Consider the following 27001-nt stretch of genomic DNA (forward strand, 5'->3'; position numbering starts at 1 on the left):
TACTTTTAATAGATGCTAAGCTTGGATAGGTATTATATATAGATTCCCAACTCTCTCCCACGGATGTTGTAAAAGGCGTCTAAGGCTTACAAACTTGGGCTTCTTCTTTTAGGCGATAGTCTAGTAACCGGACACTATTTGAATCTTAATTATATCATTAAGTCTATCAGCTGAGCGTGGCCTATCAGTCTTTTCAAGACTGCTGGCTCTGTCTACCCCGCAAGAGATATAGACGTGATCATATGAATGAATGAATGAATATTTATAGAAATATGGTAGATATGCCATATTATAAAATACGATCGAATTGAAAATCTCCTTTTTTAATAGGTTAACATATAAGCATAAAAAAGACTAAGTTTTAATCGTTATATGGTTATTTCATGAAGCCGAACAACTTAACGTTACCTATCAGTCTTTTAAAGACAGTTGGCTCAGTCTGCCTCACTAGCCCTATAGACGTAATTAAATGTAAATATGTATGCATGTGTGGGTTTTCTATACTCTTTATTAAGTATACTAGGTCTGTATTTGTGGCCGATGTAACTCATAACGTGATTTATTCCACTCAAACAATTTCTTATTATTTAGGGTCCATTTTTTCTGTATTCTAATGATTCAAATTTTAGAATTGTATACATAATTAGCCGGGATAAGAATAGAATGCTTTTTGTTGGTAAAAATCTGTAATAGGTGTATAAAAATTAAAACAAAAATACCTAACGCTAGTCATTCTAATCCGTGACGATTGTGACAATTAACAAAAGAAAATCATCATGTTTTCTTTACTTAAAATTATAATCAAATCCGTGGCGGTCATTGTGAAAATTAACAAAAGACGATCATTATGTTTTCTTCATTTATAAATTAATTATAATTTATTTTTGTTAGCGGCCAGTGCGCTGTATTTAACAAAATGGAATAAGTATGTACTTGAGGCGGGCCTTTTGCATCAATAAGGCATAAGCTACAAAAAAATGTTTTTGTGCGTTGAAAATGCAATCGATATAAAGCTATATCCGTTTCCGTAACGGCCTCGACACATTTCAAATGTTTACAATGAGTGCATACCGACCAGAAACCGAAGTCCCAATTAATATGGGATGCGTGTCTGGATATTTGGGAACTTCTGCGGGAGACCTTGGGTGGGTTATTAATACATGCATATTTCTAACCGTCTGTTAGTGCCGTGTGGTTCCCGGCATTAGGACCACACCATGTATGTTCGTAAAGTACGACTAAGGTATAGGCTCGTAAACTTGGGATTCTTCTTTTAGGCGATGGGCTAGCAACCTGTCACTATTTGAATCTTAATTTTAACATTAAGCCAAAGGCCTTAACGTGGTCTATCAGCCTTTTCAATGCTGTTGGCCCACAAGGGATGTAGACGTAATTATATGTAGGTATGTAATCTTACTGATCCAATAAAACTCAACATTGTAGTTAATATACTATAGGTACTTACATACATTTTTATCCAACTGTTGTTGCTTTTGTGCTTTATGATATAATATGTTAGTATCGTCATCTTTATATCTAAAAAATATATTACAAGCGGTCTTTTGTGACGTGAATGTTTAAACGCTGAACGTGGCCATTCAGTCTTAAAGACTGTTAGCTCTGTCTTCCCCGCAAGGGATATAGACGTGACCATATGTATGTATGTATGTATGTATGTTTAAAACATACCACATGTTTCAATTTAACGAATGACCTATTTTTATTACCATCAGCTAAACATCGTGAATAGCGCTTCAATCGTGAGCTTTTTAATAATATAAATGTTTTGTTCATAAATGCTTTAGTCTTTTCATAGTTTGCCTTCGTTTTCATAACAACGCGTAAGTATATTACGTACCTATATTTGCAAACATATTACCTTCATAGATATTATTGTCTATACATTGTCATGTTGTCGTAGAAACATAATATAATGCACATTGTGATTGTGTGTGATTATATAAAACAAGCATTCGCTGGGCAATAAGTACTTTATCGATAACATAACGTATTAAATATCGTTCCACTTGCCACGATCCCTGCATACTTCTATCGCTTCATTCACATTCATAACTCTCTTCATGCAAGCTCCTCTGTTTCAAGTACCCTTGATCTCACCTTTCTTTATCGATAAATTCCAATCTAATTAAAAGTACTGTTAGCTTTTTGTCTTTAATCGATTTGCTATAGTTGGTAACACCTATATCTTCAACCAAAAACGTAAAGTCTAGTCAGGCGCCATCTTCGCCTCCATAAGAAGTCAGCACTGCCACTTATCTGACATCATTGTGATCTGCTTTAGTCATCATCATTACTGGACATCATATTGCACGCGAAAATGATCCTTAATGTTTGATAAATGGGAATGAATTTCGAATTCAGGGCAAAACACGTGTCTAATGAACAATAAGTGACCATTAGCCAGGTCGATGACCTCGCCAATACCCGGGTCGGGATGCCAAGAAATATGAGGTGTCGGAGTATGGAATCTTTTGATGGTATGTCCAAATGTGATGTGGGACAAAATCTGTAAATTGCATCAAGATAAAAATTGTTGCTTTTCGCTATTGCGGCTAAAGTATTTAAAATATGCATCATACTTACTTCTTTTTATAAATAAATAAATATAAATATATACGAGACAAATTACATTGAGTTAGCCTCGAAGTAAGTTCGAGACTTGAGTTACAAGATACTAACTCAACGATACTATATTTTATAATAAATACTAATGTAAATAGATAAACATCCAAGAATTAGGCCAATCAGAAAAAGTTCTCTTCTCATCATGCCCTGGCCAGGATTCGAACCCGGGATCTCCGGTGTCACAGACAAGCGTACTACAGAGGCCGTCAAACTGCCGTTTGTATGAAAAACTGGTCGATATGTCGTGGATATTAACAAAAAAAGAACTGCTACCAGACCAACTTATTTACGCATTGCAGAGTAATGAATATAAAAACTTAAGTAATACCATGAAAATTCAATTGACCTAGGCTAGATAAGCTTAAGCAAGATGCCTCCTAAGTAATAAATTTCTTAAGCCTTTTAAGAACAAGACAAGTCACAAGGCAAGGTTATCCACTATAGTGAACTACAAAATTATAAACCGGTGTGATGTTTAAAATAAATATAAATATTGTAATGTTATGATTGTTGTTGAAAACGATCGCTGAATTGTATTAATCAGCTGACCAATAATTCTTCTTTCTACATACATACATATGGTCACGTCTATATCCCTTGCGGGGTAGACAGAGCCAACTGTCTTGAAAGGACTGTATGGCCACATTCAGCTATTTGGCTTAATGATAGAATTGAGATTCAAATAGTAACAGATTGCGAGTCCATCGCCTAAAAAAGAATCCCAAGTTTATAAGACTATCCCTTAGTCGCCTTTTTCGACATCCATGGGAAGGAGATGGAGTGGTCCTATTATTTTTTGTATTGGTGCCGGAAACCAAACGGCACAAAATTAAAAAAAAATATGGAACGCTTCTTCTGCTAGTAATCCCAGTAACAAAGTAATCTGGACAGGACCCCGGGGTGCGCCGTTTTCATGGAACGGACCTAAGCAACCTCGCGCAGGAGAACCTAATCCATATTGGATTACCGTAAAAGGTGCATTAGTTTACCAAAAATTGTTATGCCCAAAATGAACCTGAATTTCGCTGACCTACTTTTACCGAGCAAAGTTGGGTCTTGGAAAAACAAACATAATTCTAAACCAGTATAGTCTTAAGTATGATAACTTGACAAGTGGGGCCGGCGAAGGTGATCGCCAGCCATCTGCCGTCTGGTCGACACACCTGTTTAGTCGGCCGTCTAAACATGATAAATGCATCAATGTTGATGTAGTGACTATCATTGGAAGTGTCTCACTCAATGGACTTCGATTCAGAACGATACATTCCCGCTATTTCAATAAAGGATAAGGGATAGGCTTATAAACTTGGGATTCTTTTAGACAATGGACTAACAACCCCTGTCACTACTTGAATCTCAATTCTATCATTAAGTCAAATAGCTGAACGTGGCCTATCAGTCTCTTCAAGACTGTTGGCTCTGTCTACCCCGCAAGGGATATAGACGTGACTATATGTATGTATGTATTTAAATAAATATTTAAATATAGGTAGGTAACTAAGAACTTTAGTTTAAACCTATTTCACTTGTAAGATGTCCTGTGTAGCTGTCACAGAGATCTCAATGTTTTATTCTCATTAAGATTTCTGTGGAAGTTGAACAAATATTTTTAATTTTCTATAGTCTGAGATTTGAACTCTTTGATGAGTGTCATTCCCTACCAAACACATGCGTCAAGGAAAACTCTGACTCAAGTCGTCTACGTGGGAATGATGCATATCTATTCGGAGTGTTTAGAGTTTTATTTGCCAAGTTGCTAGTGCTTATTGATTTAAGCAGGATTATAAATCATTCAGTTCACATTAACTGTAATGAATTGGAAGAAAGTAATTAAGTCATATATTTTTTTTGCAGCAGAAATGGCCCCAATTTTTGAGTTGTACTTCGTTATTCTTGCGAATATTGATAGAAAATATCAAGTTATTGAACCGAACAACACTCCACCTCCTATTTCGTGTGTATTTTAATAATTTCTAATAGAACGTGATTTTACCAACAAAAGAGGGAGACCTTTAGCAACCCTCATTTACAATAACATCGAAAGTAGGCCATCTTGTATACTCGTAAAACTAAAATGTTAAAAGGCTAATTCCTATAACATATGGATTGATAGAGTAACTGCATTTTGAATCGTACGAAAGTAATTTAAAATAATTAAATGAAATGTTACTGACGAACTCAAGGCCTTATATAAGTCAAGGTGTATGTTTTAAAATAATATGAGTAAGAATAGATAATAAATTTTACAAAACGTGACCGAATTAATGTTGTCGTAAAAGATCATGCATGCAACAAACAAGCATAAAACAACAACATTGATACAAACTCCATTGGTGCTAATATTTGGATCATAAGTTTCAATGGCATTCAATCTGGAACTTCTCGATCCATGCTTCATGATGCCGATTAAGGGAACTTGGTTACCAGCCGATGCACATCAGTATAACGTGCGAATTGAAAACACGTCTGATGCCTGATGGCAAGTGCAGCTTGATTCAATCAAAACATAACTTGGAACATGTTTGTATCCTTTTATGCATTTTATTTACTCCTTCTACTACTTTCGGCTTCAGCTCTAACAGTAACATCAGCAAATGCAAAATTTTACTTTTCTGGAGTTGTCACAAGTTTTAGTAGTAGTAATTGTTTAAAGATACATACTTTCACGTCCTTCTTACGCCCTCCATTTTCTTTAGGCGAGGACGTTTAACCTCAACGGAAATGTTACCTCACGCGTGAATCGCGTAGTCATGTTTATTTCCGTCTAAAGAAAGTGTCCACTGCTACAGAGTGTTATTACGTCGATGACACAATCTTTGAAGGCGGTGACGTCAATGTGTACATTTTTACTAAATGCACCGTGCATTAGTAAATAATGTATTATCTTGAAATGGTATCACTTAGAATTGTCGGTCACGAAAGGATGACAAATGTCTACGTGTGTCCTCGTATGTGTGATACGAGCTGTACGGGTGTAACATGAGCCTACACGCTCGTCTGCATATGTGCTGGTGACCTGCGAAATTGGGTTATATTGTCATTCTGGACACGTGTCGCAATCGCAATAGTAAAGAAATAGTTGTCATTGACCCCAATGATTCTAAACGGGTGAAATATATTTTATTTTTAGATGTTGTGGTACTATTTATAAGTTGATCATCATTTGCTAGGCTAAGAACTTCTACGGGTTTTGTAACTTGCCTTGGACTTAAAATCACGTGGAAACTGGGACATTAGTCTAATCGTGTGTGAAATAAAGGAGGCAGTAAAATGCGTTTGCTAGAAAGCATCATTTCACCCAATGATCATAACAAGATCCTTGGTAAGGATTACGACAGAAATATATTTTTGGACAGTTCGAGACGTGTGGGCGCGTGATTTGAGACACTGTCTCAATTAGTGAATGAAGAGTCGTAGGATGTTCTTAAGAACTGTCCATTTTTTTATGATTATCGTCAGTAATCGTGTCATTTGACTTTTCAGTTCATTAATTTTATTTTAAGTACTCTATCATACTAATATTAATTAGAAGAACATAATAATGAAATTCATAACAACATTTCTGTTTTAAGTAAAGCCACTTTTGTTATGTTATGTTCACTAATGATGCTATAAAATGACATCATTTATTGAATATTGGACTGACAATTGGATTGTATCGCTGGATGTTGAATTGAATAACTAGCTTTAAATAGGTTAATGATGCAATATATATGGAAAAGAGGATACGACTGAAAAGAGTGGCAATTAGCCGAAAACATTCCTATTTTTAATCTATGAATGATTTCTGATAGAATGGGACCACTCCATCTCTTTCCCATAGATTTACATTGGACATTTAATTGATAGTACAACCATAGGGCACAGATAGTTTCCAATTGATACGACTTAACAATATGTAAGTACTAATGAAATATGAAACACAAATACCTAAGCAGCCTTGTATTTACTCTATTTAATCTTCCTCCTAGTTTTAAGTCCCGGTTGCATCCTCACCACTCTGGAGGGGAGCACTAGGTATCCCTTTGACCATGGATACTGGATTGGGTGAGTCATCCTGACCTCCGCAACCTTTGCAGGAAAACGTAACCCGTATTGGATTGATCATGTTTACATACATATGCACTTGTCTGAATGTGTAGTTTTCCCTCACCGTAAGAGCATCGGTTAATAATCAAACTAAAGTACTTAACTTCAAAAATTTTAAAAATTGGTACATGTCCGAGGTGTGATTCGAACCTGTGCCTTTTTGCGCCACACGCATTTTAAACAGGCACCTTAACCATTCGACCACCAACGCTCCTAAGCGATCTAGTATTTGCTTTGGTTAATCAAACAGTCATAATCTTGAGATTCTCAAACACAGTCATGGAAGACATTACGTCATGGTCACGATGTGATTCATTGTTTTATAATTAGTGAAGTACAGACAGACACAAACGTATTTTGCATTTGTGTATTACATTCCAGCGATTCATCGTCCTTTGCTACTATTAGCAGATAGTTCACATGCATTAAGTCACGTCTATATCCTTTGCGAGGGTAAACAGAGCCAACAGTCTCGAAAAGACTGAAAGGCCACGTTTAACTGTATAGCTATGTGATGGAATTGAGATTAAATAGTGAGCCCTATCCCGTCTCCGTATCTCAAGTTTATTAACCTTTTTCTTAGTCGCCTTTTACAACATCCATGGGAAATGGAGAAAGTGGTCCTGTTTTAAAGTGTATTACATTGGAGCGATTCATGTTTATTGGCTACTAATAGCAGAATGTTTATGCACATTTTGGTTTGTAAAATAATAAATGCTAAACATACATACATACTTATAATCACGTCTATATCCCTTGCGGGGTAGACAGAGCCAACAGTCTTGAAAAGACTGATAGGCCACGTTCAGCTATTTTGCTTTAAGATAGAATTGAGATTCAAATAGTGACAGGTTGCTAGCCCATCGCCTAAAAGAAGAATCCCAAGTATATAAGCCTACCCCTTAGTCGCCTTTTACGACATCCATGGAAGAGAGATGGAGTGGTCCTATTCTTTTTTCTATTAGTGCCGGGAACCACACGGCACTGCCGGGGACCACACGGCACAGGTTAAGTGTGCCAAAAAGAGTTTAACATAGTTGATGTCTTCTCCTGTGTCCGATTACCTAGGATCCGATTAAGTGAAGAGAAAATAGATGAAATTATTACTAATGTTTACATACGAATCTAGTTTAACGAAGCAAAACATCACGATGCTTGCACTGTAGCTCGTCTAGTTAACGCATTATGCGTCATTGTTGGTAAATATTCATGGTCGTTTTGCGGTCATCATTACCTGCCAATAAGGTGTGTTATTGGAAGATGATTACATACATATTAACATATGTACATGTGTATATCATGTATTAGAGGCCGCCCGCGACTTTGTCCGCGTGGAATCATTCCCGCGGGGACTCCGGGATAAAAAGTAGCCTATATGTTATTCTGAGTCTTCAGCTACCTACATTTCAAATTTCATCGTAATCGGTTCAGTAGTTTTGCGTGAAAGAATAAACATCCTGACGTACTCACAAACTTTCGCATTTATAAATATTAGTACGATTTATGCGTCGTAAACAGCTGAAGGTCTCGAAAATACCCGAATTCCACGTTCAGTTTAGAACAGCTTGCTCTAAAGTAGAACCTGTAGTGTATAGGCTTATTTTGTTTTAAGAAGCTTTGATTTTTAAACTATGAGTTTGGTAGTTAAAGACTAGATAAGTTATTAACTACAACGCCGGTTGTGTTTAAAAGAAAACGAAGAATCAAACGGAATGAGTTTGTGGCGCCATCTCTACGCCACAAGTACTACAAAACAGCGAAAAGTCTAAATCGCGCAAGCAAAGATTCACGGATTGGAGCATATATACAAACTACGACACAACATCGTCGGATTGCCGTTCCCCAAGCATAACACCTAGCCAGGCGGAAGATCTTCTCTTTGGTGGCGGTCGAGCCAAAACATCGCTCCCGCTACAAGTTATTTAAAACTAATAGCTATTGGAAATCCACAACCTATGCCTATACTTTCTAGCAGTAAATCGCAGATACTTCAAACGTATCTGTTCTATTTGGTTTTCTTCGATCAGTGTTTACCAACTTGTCCTATGACACGCTTTCTCGCATTGGCATAATGGCTACTTCGTATGCAGGATGCGCGCGCGCAACCGCATAACCTTACTTGATGATATTGAAGACCTGACGACGCCGATCGCGTTGCCCGTTCAGTGCATTTTTACGTTTACCAATTTCCTTATATAAAGAAAAGTTTGTTGTTTTATTAGTGTTCATCTGTGCCATGTGGTTCCGGGCACCATTACAAAAAAGAATAGGAACACTCCATCTCTTTCCCATGGATGTCGTAAAAGGCGACTAAGGGATAGGCTTACTTAGTTTACTAGGCTTTATAAACTTGGGATTCCTCTTTTAGGCGATGGGCTAGCGACCTGTCACTATTTGAATCTCAATTCTATCATTAAGCCAAATAGCTGAACGTGGCCATTCAGTCTTTTCAAGACTGTTGGCTCTGTCTACCCCGCAAGGGATATAGACGTGACCATATGTATGTATGTATGTATGTTCATCTGAATACAGAAGAGTACATACATACATACATAAAATCACGCCTTTTTCCCGGAGGGATGGGGCAGAGACTACATCTCCCACTTGCCACGATCTCTGCATACTACCTTCGCTTCATCCACATTCATAACTCACTTCATGCAATACAAAACTTCGGCGGTTTCGGGTACTCTTGACCTGACCCTTTGCCAGGAAGATATACAGAAGAGTTAATTTTTTTATTCTGACTTATTACATTAGTTTTTCACATTTTGATGTTCTAAAGAAACAGACAGAGCCTTCAGCATTAAGCTCACCTAATATATAATATAGCTTTGAGGTGCAATAAACAATAAAAAAGGTTTCTCTTTCTTTTGATTATTAACTCATATCTATCTAAAAACATCACTAACTTGTAAAATAGGGATTCTTCTTTTAGGCGATGAGCTATCAACCTGACACTATTTGAATCTTAATTCTACCAAACAACAGCTGAACGTGGCCCATCAGTCTTTTCAAATCTGGTGGCTATGTATGTAACAATATCAAATTATTTATTATTTCATTAAAAATACATATCTAACAAAAGGCTTACAGAAAAGATAAGGCTCACAATTTCCCAAATATTTATAACAGCGATAACTACGATAAGTTTTGATAAGTTATAAATATGAGTTAGTTTTTCAAATTCAACTTAATGTAAATAAATAGGGATATAATCTAAACGATAAAGCTTTCATCCCATACATACGATCGCGCCTCTTCCCCAGAGGGGTAGGCAGAAATTTCAACTATTCGCTTTTTATGTTCCTCGAATAGTTCTTGCTTCATCATTATACGTAGAACTTTTACTGAAATCTCGACGGTTTAAGCCTTGGTCCCGGCTATCCTATTTTAAAATAGGCTTTTGAACCTGGGTTTCCTTTTGTAGGCGATGGGCTAGCAACCTGTCACTAGTTGAATCTCAATTCCATCATAAAGCCATACAGCTGAACGTGGCTTTTCAGACTTTAGAAGACTGTTGGCTCTGTCTACCCCGCAAGGGGTATAGACGTGACTATATTTGTGTTTTTATATATTCAGGCTCTTTCAATGTTTCTTTTTTTTAATAAAGTGAGATGACGTCACCTAGACTCGAATGGCATAGGGTCTGGGTGAATCATACTGTTATGTTACTTATGTATTAATATTAACATTCGAATGAGTACGCATAATATTAACATTTGTATGAGTCATGCCTGGATGTGCTTCCTCAATATGAAATGGTTTCTCTTATCCTTCCATATAATTACGTCTGTATCCCTTGCGGGGTAGACAGAGCCAGCGGTCGTGCGCCCAACAATTACATTTTCTGTACATGATACTGTTAAATTTAAATTATTTGTGAAGACGAATAAGTAATTGTTTTTATTGTCTTTGCATTTTTCGACCTTCTTAACAGTCTGGCCATGAGAACATCATTATATCTATACTAATATTATAAAGCTGAAGAGTTTGTTTGAACGCGCTAATCTCAGGAACTACTGGTTCGAATTTAAAAATTCTGTGTTGAGTAGAACATTTATCGAGGAAAGCTTTAGGCTATATAGGTAACATCACGCCGCAACTTTTAGGAGCTAAGAAATAATGGAAAGTGTGAAAAAAACGAGGAAAATTATTCATCCTTGAGGGCTTCAATGATGCCTTAAATAACTATTCGACGCGGACGAAGTCGCGGGCACAGCTAGTCATTAATATGTGCCCTCAGTGACCATAAACATGTTGCATGGAAGCCATATATGTGAAAGATTTATTGCTGTTCAATCCAAACGTACGCGACTATTAGTTGTTTTGTTTTACATACATATGTACATACCGTGTGCCGTGTGGTTCCCGGCACCAATACAAAAAATAATAGGACCACTCTATCTCTTTCCCATGGATGTTGTAAAAGGCGACTAAGGGATAGGCTTATAAACTTGGTATTTTTTTTTACGCGATGGGCTAGCAACCTGTCACTATTTGAATCTCAATTCTATCATTAAGCCAAATAGCTGAACGTGGCCATTCAGTCTATTCGAGACTGTTGGCTCTGTCTACCCCGCAAGGGATATCGACGTGACCATATGTATGTATGTATGTACATACAGTCATGTATATATCGGGTCTACCCCGCAAGGGGTATAGACGTGATTATGACGTGGGAGGAGCAATAAGGCCAAAGGACCGCAATACACCAACACACTCCATCATAAAACACTAGCTGTGCCCGCGACTTCGTCCGCGTGGAATAGTTATTTTGGGCATCATCGAAGCCCTAAAGGATGATGTATTTTTCCCGTTTATTTTCACATTTTCCATTATTTCTTTGCTCCTTATAGTTGCACCGTGATGTTATATAGCCTAAAGCCTTCCTCGATTAATGGTCTATTCAACAAAAATAATTTTTCAATTCGAGCCAGTAGTTTCTGAGATTAGCGCGTTCAAACAAACAAACTATTCAGCTTTATAATATTAGTATAGATAAGTTATGAAGTACGAATTCGTAAAGTGCGCGAGGTGAAATTTTAACCAATAGTTTGTGCACTATCATTTAATCGATTCAGTATGTGGTTATATTCGATTATCGATTCAGTATTTCGCGGCCTCTGTGGCGCAGTGGTAGTACGCTTGTCTGTGACACCGGAGGTCCCGGGTTCGAATCCCGGCCAGGGCATGATAAGGAAAGAACTTTTTCTGATTGGCCTGGGTCTTGGATGTTCATCAATATAAGTATTTATTATAAAATATAGTATTGTTGAGTTAGTATCTCGTAACACAAGTCTTGAACTTACTTCGAGGCTAACTCAATCTGTGTAATTTGTCCCGTATATATTTAGTTATTTTATTTATATCGATATAATCGGTTGATCTCAAGACAGATGTTTGTGTACAAACTAGTTTTGCCTCGCTGCGCTCTTGAACTCCAAGCGGGTGACGTCAACCGCGCGCCGACGACAGGCCGGGCAACTCGCGTGCCGCAGTTTTAGTTACATACATACAGGCATACATACATACAGACACACCTACATATATATCAATAAAATCACGCCTTTTTCCCGGAGGGGTAGGCGTACATACATATATATATATATATATATATATATATATATACATACATACATACATATATTCACGTCTATATCCCATGCGGGGTAGACAGAGCTAACAGCCTTAAAAAGATTGGCTACGTTCAGCTGTTTGGATTAATGGTAGAATTGAGATTCAAATAGTGACAGGTTGCCCATCGCCTAAAAGAAGAATATCAAGTTTATAAGCCTATCCCTTAGTCGCTTTAGTTTTAGGTTCAGTTATATATGTATATATACATAGGTGTATGTCGTAAATTAAAAAATTTACCTTTTATCATTCAGCTATAAACCTTCACACGAAACTATAATAATAATTTTATATATGTTAAAGACTTAAAGTTATTAAAAACAATACAATTGGGCCTATATAATTCACATAATATAAATTCACATAGGTATATATTTCGATCAAGATCATTCAAAAGAAAATGCTGCAGTGCAGTTTGTTACCGCTTCATCTGCACTGACGCTTTGTAAGCGGCAGTTAACTTAGTTTTAAGTTATTTATTTGACGTCAACCAATGTTGTGAAACCAAAAGATATGGATAATTATTAAGTGATATTGAAGTGTCCCATGATAAAAGTTTTAGAATTTTGAATCTGAATTTAGAATTCTTCCCATATAAATAAGTAGTTAAATGACTGTACTGTAATACTCGCACAAGAAATGTATTATCATATCAATCGACAGTGATTCGTTCATATCGGAACTGTTTTAACAATGAGCACACCCATAGTATAGTAAGCGACTGGTTAATTATACCCGACCATGGTCACGACCTTAGCCATCATTGAATTAACTTTATCTCAGAACTCTTAGATAGTAGTAGTAGTTTTAATCAAAAAAAATATAGTACTTTTGGGAAATTAAGGAAAAAAAAAATAGTATACATCTAATTTCAATCATTATTTATTTTTTCATGACGTTAGGGTGCGTTCCATTAACAGTTAATTAAAAAAAAGCGCGACAATTGAATTAGCGATAAAAATAATAGTATTTTTCGTTCTATATTGCTTTTCCATAATATATAGTACAATTGACTAAAATATAGTACGATACTATATAATATAGTACAGATTTATTTATTTATTTATTTAAACTTCATTGCACAAAATACAAATGTATAGCACAATTGGCGGACTTAATGCTGGAAGCATTATCTACCAGTCAACCATTGGAAATTTGAGGAAAATTTGTCACATTTTCGAGAATATGCAGTGCCGTGGAACAGAAGCAGTGGAACTTTAGAATAGAACTACGCCGTATTTTACTAATGGATGTCGTAGAGGCGACTAAGGGAAAGGCTAATGAACTTGGGATTCATTTGTGCGCGATGGGCTAGCTGTCCCTATTTGAATTTCAATTCCATCTTTAAGCCATAAAGCTGAACTTGGCCATGCAGTCGTTATGAGACTGTTTGCTCTGTCTACCCCATAAGGGATAAAGACTTGATTATACATATGTATGTATTTAAGAATTATACGTAAATGCTTAAGGTTTGTAAGTACATAAACATCTGTAGGCATAACACATCCCACCAAAAACATTTTCATGTAAAAATGTTGCCAAGTCGAGTCTCTTATTGTATTCATTTCCAGATATCGTGCTGATGAAAAAAAGTATTGATGTTGTCTAAATAATAGCATAGAGAGTCATCAAATGGAGGATTTGAACGTATTGCTTAATAAAATGGAAATAAGTACCCTACATGTTAAAAAAAAATCCTCAAAATTAGGGCTTGGAGCCGCAGTAAAAAGCGACGAAGTAGACATGTCTGCCCCTCTTATTACTCTTTTTTATGTTGACGTTACAAGCATTGCAAAATGATAAAGATACAGAAGTGTAATTCATAAAAGTAATATTAATCATGTGAACGCGTTTTTTGTCGGAAAATAGCATACTAATAATAATGTGGATCGTCACGATTTGTTTTTCATGTTCACGTGTGTACTGACGCTGATTTAAGTAGGTTCGAATTAGGTACGTACGAATTAAGTTGCTTTTAAACCTTTAAAAACAGCTTTATTGGAATGTATGAGATATTTTTTTGACTACTATTGCGACTAACGCCAAAGTAACGTTTTTTTTAAAAGTGTCACTTCTACACCCTATTTATTTCATACGCCGACATACTTGCGTGTCCAAATTCATAACACTGCGAGTTCATTGACCCCAGGTCTCATAATACACCACCCATGGTAAATGGCACTCCGAAAACAATTGTGCTAAAAGGTGGTGATCGTAAAACTCTTACGAATCGTTAAAGAAAAACAGCGAAAGCGTCGAAATGATAATAAAATCGAACTTTAACCTTTTTAGGTTTAAAATGAAAGATTTTTAGTTTTGAGGACCTTAGCGGCTTGTGACATAAAACTTTAAGTTATTCATTAGCTTAGAACCTTAGCTTTGCCATTATCTTGACATCAGTTCAATCCTGGTCGTGGTAACTAGGCCAATTTATCTTTGCATACATACAAACATATGGTCACGTCTATATCCCTTGCGGGGTAGACAGAGCCAACAGTCTTGAAAATACTGATAAGCCACGATCAGCTGTTTGGCTTACTGATAAAATTGAGATTCATATAATGTGACAGGTTGCTAGCCTGTCGCCTAAAAAAAGAATCCCAAGTTTATAAGCCTACCCCTTAGTCGGCTTTTACGACATCCATGGGAAAGAGACCTGTCACTATTTGAATCTCAATCCTATCTTAAAGCCAAAAAGCTGAACGTGGCCCATCAGTCTTTGCAAGACTGTAGGCCCTGTCTACCCCGCAAGGGATATAGACGTGATTATATGTATGTATGTATGTATGTTTATGTATGTCCATGCGTTATCTTTGCGCCTTCCATTTTGTCTCAAGATACTTTTTTTTTTTAAATTGTATCTATTCTGATGATGACTGACTGATAGGACACTAAGAGACAATTCCTAAGGGCTTTGTAAAAATTAGAAAAAGGTACATTGCGTGGGCAAAACTGAGTCTTATAAAGCAATGGGTAATTGCAATATACATACTCGTACATATACATATAATGCAAATAATTTCATAGATTTTTTTTATTTGCATTGTTTTGGCAACTATTGTACATACATTCATACAAATCCCTTGCGTCACGATCACGTCTATATCCCTTGCGGGGTAGACAAAGCCAACAGTCTTGAAAATACTGATAAGCCACGATCAGCTGTTTGGCCCTCTGATAGAATTGAGATTCATATAATGTGACAGGTTGCTAGCCCGTTGCCTAAAAGGAGAGAATCCTAAGTTTATAAGCCTATCCCTTTGTAGGCTTTTACGACATCCATAAGCAAGAGATGGGGTGGTCGTATTCTTTTTTCTATTGGTGCTGGGAACCACACGGCACATCTATTGTTAAACTCATAAATTTAAATGAAAATGAACGATTTTGGCAAGTCGGTAATGAATGAGTTATCTAAAATAAACATGGTAGCGGAATGTAACAATATTATGTATGACTTTGAACGTAAAAGTCCAGTTTAATTGTATAAAATTACTACCGTAGTATGTACGTGTAATCATTTAAATTAATTGTAATCAACGTTAGTACCACGCTTTTAGTTTCATTAGAATCGTAATAATTAACTTTTCTTAATTAGTTTTAATCTTCATACCGAATTAAATTGCTGGTGGTTTCAAAAAAAAATATCAATGTCAATTTGTTTTTATATTAAATACTTATATAGATAATCATCCAAGACCCAGGCCAATCAGAAAAAGTTCTTTTCTCATCATGCCCTGGCCGGGATTCGAACCCGGGAACTCCGGTGTCACAGACAAGCGTACTACCGCTGCGCCACAGAGGATTTTATAATAAATACTTATATAGATAATCATCTAAGACCCAGGCCAATCAGAAAAAGTTCTTTTCTCATCATGCCCTGGCCGGGATTCGAACCCGGGACCTCCGGTGTCACAGATGAGCGTACTACCGCTGCGCCACAGAGGCCGTTACTGTAAGCGCCCAGGGTCCGTTATCCAGTCAGTCATGCGTGCTACCGTTTGCAATTAATTATAGAATGTTTGTTCACATGTTATAACATGTGGTAGGTACTAATTGATCGTTGTTGTTGAAACTGTAATTTGGGACTGGTTTTTGGTACCAACATACTCGTAGCGAAACGTGGCATTCGTGTTTTGCGACTAGATACATACATACATACATATGGTCACGTCTATATCCCTTGCGGGGTAGACAGAGCCAACAGTCTTGAAAAGACTGAATGGCCACGTTCAGCTATTTGGCTTAATGATAGAATTGAGATTCAAATAGTGAAAGGTTGCTAGCCCATCGCCTAAAAGAGGAATCTCATGTTTATAAGCCTAGCCCTTAGTTGCCTTGTTTTGCGACTATTAGCTCCATAGTCTAACCCAAAGGGAAAACAGGCTTAGTGCGAGTCGGACTCGCGAAACAAGGGTTCCGTACCAACGTCACGTTTGTTACTTGACAGACAGACAGCGGAGGCTTCGTTTTTACATTAGGATAGAATAGTTTTATTTTCAAAATTGTATACAAGGTATCACTTATTGACGTCACGTAACTTAAATCTAATTATAACTACTACCGCTCCCAAACCGCATGTGCATCCATTGGAAAGAGATGGAGTGGTCCTATTCTTTTTGTATTGGTGCCGGGAACCACACGGCACCCAAATTAAAATACTTTCTGTATTTGATTTTGGGCTTTCTTTGCCTGGTTTGATTTATAAAAGCGTATATTTTTAAAACCATCAATGTCTTCAAATACCGAGAAGTAACCCAAAAAAAATCGCAAAGCTGCTGATTGTGACACACAATGTATTCTCTCGTCCACATTCTATTCTAAGTTTAATTGATATTGTGTAGTTGACGTTGTTAAAGAAAATGCTGCAGTGCAGTTTGTTGCCGCTTCTTCTGCACTGACGCCTTGGAAGCGGCAGTAAACTTAGTTTTAAGTTATTTATTTGACGTCAACCAATGCTGTTAAACCATACGTTTTGACAATTATTAAACGATACGAAGTATCCTATATTAATAACTAGCGACCCGCCCCGGCTTCGCACGGGTGCAAAATTCGGAAAAAATTATACATAAAAACCTTCCTCTTGAATCACTCTACCTGTTACAAAAAACCGCATCAAAATCCCTTGCGTAATTTTAAAGATTTAAGCATAGAGACAAACAGACTAAAATAGCGACTTTGTTTTATACTACTTATGTAGTGATGAATAAAAATTTTGAATTTTTTTGAATTTTGAATTTCAACAAATGATTCCTTGTCACCACCAGGTTCAAACACAACAAAATCTACACATACATCGGCGAGGTGCTGGTGTCGGTGAACCCCTACAAGACCCTGGACATATATGGCGCCCAGCAGATGGCCGAGTACAGGGGGCGGGAGATGTTCGAGGTGCCCCCGCACGTGTACGCTGTGGCGGACGCGTGTCAGAGAGTTTTGAGGCAGCAGGTACTTTTTTTTATATATAGGTATATAACCGAAACCGCCGAGCTTGCATGAAGAGAGTTATGAATGTGGATGAAGCGAAGGAAGTATGCAGAGATCGTGGAAAGTGGAAAGGTGTAGTCCGGAGGGGTCCGGGAAAGAGGCGTGATTTTATGTATGTACGTATGTATATATATTATGTGTTAAGTTGGCAGTATTTTTCAAGATCAGGTAAACTGTTTATTTGTGTAGAAAGAGTAGCGTTGAAGGGTATCTGCTATTTGATACAGGCACCTCATCGTTGCTACTGAGCTAAGTACATACATATAATCACGTCTGTATCCCTTGCGGGGTAGACAGAGCCAAAAGTCTTGAAAATACTGATAGGCCACTTTCAGCTGTTTGGCTTTATGATGGAATTGAGATTCAAATAGTGACAGGTTGCTAGGCCATCGCCTAAAAGAAGAATCCCAAGTTTATAAGCCTATCCCTTAGTCGCCTTTTACGATATCCATGGGAACGAGATGAATTGGTCCTATTTTTTTTTTGTATTGGTGCCGGGAACCACACGGTGTACTGCATATGCTTTTGTAAATTTAACGTTGCCATATAGTTTGAAAATGTTCTGATCATTGCCGTTCAAATTATTGTCTGTCGTCTTCTTTTATGACCGTATCGTTAAAAGTACATTTTAATGCGTTCAGACTCAGAACTCAATTGGAGTAGGTACGCGATGAGAGCCATTAACGCGACTTTAATATCCATTTTCATGGTAATACTCAATTGAAAGACTTAAACTAGTTTAAAAAATCAGCGCCGTGTGGTTCCCGGCACCAATACAAAAATAATAGGACCACTCCATCTTTCATTTCCCATGGATGTCGTAAAAGGCGACTAAGGGATAGGCTTACAAACTTGGATTATTTTTAGGCGATGGGCTAGCAACCTGTCACTATTTGAATCTCAATTCTATCTTTAAGCCAAATAGCTGAACATGGCCATTCAGTCTTTTCAAGACTGTTGGCTCTGTCTACTATATATATATACGTGATATAGACGTGACCAGATGTATGTATGTAGACCATTTATCGAGGAAGGCTTTAGGCTATATTTAACATCACGCTGCAACTTTTAGGAGCGAAGAAATAATGAAAAAATGTGAAAAAAAAACGGGGAAAATTATTCATCCTCGAGGGCTTCAATGATGCCTGAAATAACTATTCCACGCGAACGAAGCCGCGGGCACAGCTAGTGCAATATAAAATTCAAAAAGAATTACAGGGAGAAGTGTCTGCTTTTACGATTCGCCTCGAGGTATTCCTTTCGGGTGGGCCTTTCAGTGCCTCGCGTTTACGATTCTCCACGGCTGTCAATAAACAATGTGCATTCAGCGGTAACACAGATTATTATGTAACAGTCGCTTAACAGCGCCGACAAACGGTCTTTCCACAGAATACATCATGGGGAATCTTTGTCTCACGATCGTTCACGACTTACAGTTATGGGTTGACGCGGTGACTGCATTCTTTTGACGAGGAAATGTTTTAATACTCTTTCTACAGTGTTATGTATGCGAGTTTTGCTCGTGAAAGCCTATTCATGTTTAGATGATAGTAAGAGATCTGGGACCGCTAAAGACAGTTTTTTTTTTTTTAATTTTCTTTGTTTAATCTTTTTGTTTATTGTGTCACATATGTTTTAGTTTTTATTTGGCTTTCTAGTTTGTTTGCAATTTGATACAAAACAAACTAGTTGGCCGTTGTTTTTTACTTATTTAAAAGACGCAAATGGTTTTTGAAATATTCATATTTATTTATATTATAATAATAAATTAACTTGAATTCTAGCTAAAGACAGATTGGGTACACACGTTGTGAGAAGTTTTGACAATGACTTTACGGCCTCATACATGACATATGGTCACGTCTATATCCCTTGTGGGGAAGACAGAGCCAACAGTCTTGAAAAGACTGATAGGCCACGTTCAGCTGTTTGGCTTAATGTTAGAATTGAGATTGAAATAGTGGCAGGTTGCTAGCCAATCGCTAAAAAGAAGATACTCAGGTTTGGAAGCCTATACTTTAAGCGCCTTTTACGACATCCTTGGAAAGAGATGGAGTGGTCCTGATCTTTTTTCTATTGGTGCCGGGAATCACACGGCACAATCTAGTTTTCAAATTTAATAAATGTTTGCTAACTTGTATGATTTGATTATATTTCCTACTGTCTTAGGGCAAAGACACGTGTGTGCTGATATCGGGCGAGTCTGGCTCCGGGAAGACGGAGGCATCCAAGTTCATCATGAAGTACATCGCCGCAAACACCACACAAGTTCACAGAGAGTATATCGACAGGTAGCTATTTCAGAATAATTTCTTTCCTTTTTTTGGCGTTATCTCTATGGTTTTATTGTTTCGTATGTCCACACTTCTACAGCCTGCCTCATAAGTTCTAGGATGCTGTGGAAGATAGTGTCCTTTGCGAGGTAGACTGAAGTCTTGAAGGCTGAAAGGTCTCGTTTAGCTTTATGGCTCGGTGATGGATTGAAATTCAAATAGTGAAAGGTTGTTAACCCATCGCCTACAAATCCAAAGTTTATTAGTCATTTCCTTAGTCGCCTCTTAAGACATCCATGGATAAGAGATGGAGTGGTCCTATTCCATTGAATTGCCGGGAACATGATAATGATGATAGTAAAAAATGCTTTTATTGTTATTTTTTTTGACACAGATTGAGTAAGCCTCGAAGTAAGTCCGAAACTTGTGTGTTATAATAAATACTTAGATAGATAAACATCAAATACCCAGACCAATCAGAGAAAGTTCTTTTCTCATCATGCCCTGACCGGATTTCGAACCCGGGACCTCCGGTGTCACAGACAAGCGTATTACCGCTGCGCCACAGAGGCCGTTCAGCCTTACAAGTAATTTTCCACGTCTTCCAGGGTAAAAAACGTGCTCATTCAGTCCAACTCCATCTTGGAGACCTTCGGCAACGCGAAGACCAACAGGAACGACAACTCCTCACGGTTCGGGAAATACATGGACATCCACTTCGACTACAAGGGCGACCCAGTGGGGGGGCACATCAGCAATTACCTCCTGGAGAAGAGCAGGGTTGTCAGCCTTCAGCCGGGGGAGAGGAATTTCCATTCCTTTTATCAGGTATTTTGTTGTGTAGACATATTATAACCATAGATTAATTACAAGGGCCACCTTGGAGAGTGTATGGATATTTGTGAAGTTGACTTTGTTGAAGAAAATGCTGCAGTGCAGTTTGTTACCGCCGTTCACTGGCGCTTTGGAAGCGGCTGTAAACTTAGTTTTAAGTAATTTATTTGACGTCAACCAATGCACGCTCGACGGTGTTTTGATCGCGCGAAAAAATATCGCTTCCCTTTCTTATGTCATAATAAAAAGCGAAACAGCGATAGTATTTCGTTGAATAGACCATGTATCGAGGAAGGCTTAAGGCTATATCACATCACGCTGCAACTATAAGGAGTAAAGAAATAATAGAAAATGTGTAAAAAACGGGAAAAATTATTCATCCTTGAGGGCTTCAATAATGACTAAAATAACTATTCCTTGCGGACGAATTTGCGAGCACAGCTAATATAGAAATATGTTATTTCATCATAAACATTTATGGTAGATAAAGCAATATTTATGAAACTAATCTTGATAATGTGTAGGCATTTATCACGATTATGTCGATCACGCGACCATCACGTTTTATATATATATATATCATCACTTATTGTAGTAGGTAAATCAAATTTTTTATTATAATAACGATCCTAATATTTTCCTACTTTCTTAAATGTTGTGTTAACATCAGAGCCACCGAGTTTACATACATAAAATCACGCCTCTTTCCCGGAGGGGTAGGCAGAGACTACCTCTTTCCACTTGCCACGATCTCTGCATACTTCCTTCGCTTCATCCACATTCATAACTGTCTTCATGCAAGCTCGGCGGTTTCGGGTACTCTTGATCTGCCCCTTTACCAGGACGTCCTTAATTTGATCAAGATACGTTCGTCTGGGTCTTCCCACTCCGACCTTTCCCTCCACACTCTCCTTGTATATCTGCTTAGTCAACCTGCTTTCATTCATCCTCTCCACATGACCGAACCATCTCAACATACCCTTTTCTATTCCTGTAACTACATCTAATGGCATTAGCAATGCCATTTATTATTAAATCACAGCACTCTTTATAAATAAAATCTGTGCTGTGTATGTATGTGTGTAATGTGAATCCATTTAGCCGTAAAACCGTGAGAATCTCACGTGTTTGAGTTGCATTCTTACCGCCGCCATGTGATTACCGTTATCAATCTCGGTGGTGTTTCGGTTGACACGATGACCGCGAGGTTTCGGGTTCGATTCCGGTCGGTCAGATTTGAATGCGTGTTTAACTAGAGGTTTTGTTTTTTAATCTAGAGAGAGAGACTTTATCAGAGTTGTATTTATTTTATTTTAAATTCATATTATATACCTATACATTAGTGCCGTGTGGTTCCCGGCACCAATAGAAAGAAGAATAGGCCTACGCCATTCCGTATCCATTGATGGGCTAGCAACCTCTCACTAACCTATCAGTCTTTCCAAAACAGTTGGCTCTGTCTTCCCCGAAAGTGATATAGACGTGATCATATGTATGTTATTTGAAATTTGGCAGTAAAACAAGTTTAAAGTCGTGATTTCATTACCGTTATCAATATCTGCGGTGTGTTGGTTAACACTCGTACCGCGAGGTTTTTTATTCGATTTCTATCTTTCGTGAACTGATGCCCGGCCTAATTGTATCCTAGTTTTTAAACGGAAATTCAGTATAGACGTGATTATATATTTTTGTCTATTATTACATACATATGGTCACGTCTATATCCCTTGTGGGCTAGACAGAGCCAACAGTCTTGAAAAGACTGATAGGGCCACGTTCAGCTATTTGGCTTAATGATAGAATTGAGATTCAAATAGTGACAGGTTGCTAATCCATCGCCTAAAAAAGAATCCCAAGTTTGTAAGCCTATACCTTAGTCGCCTTTTACGACATCCATGGAAAGGAGGTGGAGTGGTCCAATTCTTTTTTGCATTGGTGCCGGGAACCACACGGCATATTGTATTATTATTGGCTCTTTTAAACGATAACAATATCTTTTCCAGTTAATGAGCACAAGCAACCCTACCACCAAGAAATACGGTTTAAATTCGAACACGGCATACAAACTGCTGGGCAGCGAACGCGCCACGGCACAGGACTCGAAGCTGTACTCGTTGACCAACAGCGCATTCAACGCGCTGGGTTTCCCGCCGGCCGTGGTCAACGACATCTGGGGTATTGTGGCTGGTGTTGTTCTGCTGGTGAGTAGCTTTTCCGTAGTAGACTTCAGCGTCAATGTATGAGTACATTCATACATACATATGGTCATGTCTATATCCCTTGCGGAGTAGACGAATGCAACAGTCTTGAAAAGACTGATTGGCCACGTTCAGCTATTTGGCTTAATGATAGAATTGTGATTCAAATAGTGACAGGTTGCTAACCCAACGCCTAAAAAAGAATCCCAAGTTTGTAAGCCTATCCCTTAGTCGCCTTTTACGACATCCACGGGAAAGAGATGGAGTGGTCCTATTCATTTTTGTATTGGTGCCGGGAATCACACGGCATTGGCATCAATGTAAGAGTGCTGTTTGTAATTGGTTTATTACTAGAAATGATGGTCTTCATGTCATTTTCAAGACTGTTGGCTCTGTCCCCGCAAGGGATATAGACGTGACCATATGTATGTAATGATGGTCATCCTCTTTGGAGGATCCTGGATTACTCCATATACCAAAACCGAGGAGAAAGTAGTCTGGTTATTACACGGAGCAACTTTTGAGAGATGAACCTGATCTAACTTGGGTAATGGCTATACGTATATTCAGTTGCCTGAAGCACGATAGTTTGCTCAAAATGTATTCTCACGCTGAAAGACCATCAAATAAGTGCCTTATTGCTGACGGTATAAGGTTCAAAAGACAAGGAACAGAGCGAGCCACGGTATAGGACTAGAAGCTGTATGCATTGACAAACAGCGTCATCAGTGCGTTGGGCTTTCCCCCGACTGTGGTCAGCGATATCTGGAGTTTTGTGGCTGGGGTTTTTCTGCTGGTGAGTAAACTAGTGTTAAAACATGCATACGTACATATTATCACGTCTATATCACTTGGGGGGGGGGGGTAGACAGTGCTACCAGTTTTAAAAAGACTGATAGGCCACGTTCAGCAGTTTGGCTTAATGGTGCAATTGAGATTCAAATAGTGACAGGTTGCTAGCCTGTCGCCTAAAAGAAGAATCCCAAGTTTATAAGCCTATTAGCCCTTAAAAGTCCTAGTGTTAAAAGTCATCCAGAATTCAAGTTGCATGATCCAAAAAATTTTATGTGCTTTTCCATATATGAGTTGCCAGTCTCCAAAACTTAATAAAAACATTCACCTACTCAATAATTTTATGCATTCGTTGACATGTCGTCACAGTGACAAATTTGTGTTTTTTGACACAAACAATTTCATAGGTGATTGTTTTAAGACCAATGATAGAATATTTCTATCCAGATACCATAAGAACAAAATTGCTACATTGGTAGCTAGTAATATTAATGTTTGGACGAGTTTACATTGTAAGCGAAATATTAATTATAAGTTGACTACAGAATTGCCAACTCTGTGTGATGGTAACTCTGTTGACTTGACAGTTAATTTAAACTGCACACTCAGACAACGGGAAACCCTCGAGGGTTAAGAATTATCCATCAAAATATACAAGGTCTTCCCGGCAAAGAATTAGAAGTACAACTAGTTTTAGAAGAATTAAATGTGGACATTTTATGTTTGACTGAGCATTGGCTCATGGAGGGGGAGATGATGTTCAGCCTAAACAATTATAATATTGTGAGCTGCTTAAACAGAAAGTCTGCAATTAGAGGTGGGTCTATGATATTTATCAAATGCGGTCTTCGCTGTAAAGAGCGAACAGACATAACCAGACTTTCGGTTGAGCGGTGTGCCGAAGTGACCTGTGCCGAGCTAGATCATCATATAATTGTTTGTGTGTACAGTCCCCCAAACAGTGAATTTAAACAATTTTTAAAAATAATGGATCAAGTGTTACATGTTACCTCAAAATGTAATAAAAAATTAATTATTTGTGGTGATTTTAACATTGACATTTTAGTTAAATCAACCGTTAGTATACAATTTATTAATTTGCTTAAATCTTATAATTTAGAGTATGTTTTTTTCGAACCAACCCGAATAACATCTACATCTGCCAAGTGTCTGGATAATTTTTTTTGCAATAATCTTTATATACGGAAATCAATTATTCACAAATTGCCCTCGGATCACACCGGTCAATATGTTACCTTTGAGAAAGAGTCCTTAAACAATTTAAATAATGATAAAATTATGTGTAGACCTCTTTCTTCCAAAAACATAAGAAAATTTAAAATAAACATTGCAAATCAATTAAATACTTTAACATATTCTGGAAATAATCCTAATGAACATTATAACAATTTATTTGATATGATTTCTGCTGAATACTCAAAAAGGTTCAAGCAGAAACAAGTCAATATTCGTAATAGATTACAGTTCAGTGAATGGGCTACAGTAGGTATTCACAAGAGTAGGAATAAGTTATATGACTTATATGCCCAGAAACAATACAATTTTGACCCCAGTTTTGTAGAATATGTCAAAAATTATTCAAAATTATTTAAAAAAGTTTGCAGGCAAGCCAAGTCTTTGCACATAAGTAGTAAAATAAACAACGCACCAAATAAAATTAAAGAAACATGGAACATTATTAATAAAGAATCTGGCAAAATCAAAGATAGAGACAGTATTAAACAAATATCATCCGGTAACAAAAGTATTTCTAAAACTCAGGACATAGTAAATGCTTTTGATAATTTCTTTGCAAAAATCCCTGTGGAGCTAACTTCTGACGTTGACTCTTGTCCATTGCGCGCTGAAACCCTACTTAATAATAACACAACTCCCATCAAATCTGTCTTTAAATTTAAATATGTTAACTCTGATAATATATTAAAGGCGTTCAAACAACTTAATTTGAAAAAGTCTGAAGACCATTGGGGTATGTCTGTTAGTATCATAAGTCAAATCATAGATATTATTGCATCTGATCTAGCTTTTATATTTAATGAATGTATTGATGAGGGTATTTTTCCAAATTTAATGAAATGTAGCAAATTAATACCTCTATTCAAAAAAGGGGAGAAAACAGTCCTTGGCAATTATAGACCTATTTCTATATTGCCAGTTTTGAGCAAGGTGTTTGAGAAGATGATGCTTAATCAAATGCAACAATATTTTAAAATCAATAACATTTTCCATTCCCAACAATATGGGTTCACTGCCGGGAAGTCCACCACTGATGCGGGAGTAGCACTTGTTACTCAAATCTATGACGCGTGGGAGAGTTCACAGGATTCAGTTGGAGTCTTTTGCGATCTCTCTAAAGCATTTGATTGCGTAGATCATCAGACACTTTTGCGTAAACTTAGTCAATATGGGTTTGACCACAAATCAACTAAACTAATGGCATCCTATTTGACTGATAGGCTTCAAACTGTAGATATTAATGGAGTAAAGTCAAGCGGATCAAGCGTCTCAATGGGTGTTCCTCAGGGCTCAATTTTAGGACCATTCCTCTTCTTGGTATATGTCAATGACCTGCCTTTTATGGTGGAAAAACAGGCGGGTATAGTGCTGTTTGCCGATGACACTTCTTTAATATTTAAATTAGATCGCCATAGCGAAAATGTAAGTTCGGTTAATAATATACTGTCGGCCATATCTATCTGGTTCTCAACCAACAATCTTCTTTTAAATGCTAATAAGACCCAATGCATTAAATTTACCCTTCCAAACGTAAGGCAGGCCAATACTGACATAACACTGGAAGGCCAGAAATTAGAATTTGTTGAAAATACAAAGTTTTTAGGAATTATAATTGATGCAAAGCTACAGTGGGGTGCTCATATTTCTAAACTATCCAATAGACTTAGCTCTGCCGCTTATGCTGTTAGGAGGATCCGACAATTGACAGATGTAGCTACAGCTAGGCTTGTTTATTTCAGCTATTTTCATAGCTTGTTATCTTATGGTTTACTTTTATGGGGTAGCGCGGCT

General features: G+C 37.4%; 1 protein-coding gene across 2 annotated transcripts in view; it reads left to right on the forward strand.

The window, feature by feature from the left end:
- The window catches only part of LOC106138027 (unconventional myosin ID), a 55405-nt gene that overhangs the window by 6318 nt on the left and 22086 nt on the right, over window positions 1-27001 (forward strand). For both annotated transcript variants that reach the window (XM_060947117.1, XM_060947116.1), the window contains exons 2-5: window positions 17637-17817; window positions 20026-20147; window positions 20738-20957; window positions 22967-23164. In XM_060947117.1, coding sequence (XP_060803100.1) covers window positions 17637-17817; window positions 20026-20147; window positions 20738-20957; window positions 22967-23164 — 721 coding nt within the window. The remainder of the gene's footprint in view (window positions 1-17636; window positions 17818-20025; window positions 20148-20737; window positions 20958-22966; window positions 23165-27001) is intronic.

This window comes from Amyelois transitella, chromosome 13 (genome assembly GCF_032362555.1).
Source record: "Amyelois transitella isolate CPQ chromosome 13, ilAmyTran1.1, whole genome shotgun sequence".
NCBI classification, from domain to species: Eukaryota; Metazoa; Arthropoda; class Insecta; order Lepidoptera; family Pyralidae; genus Amyelois; species Amyelois transitella.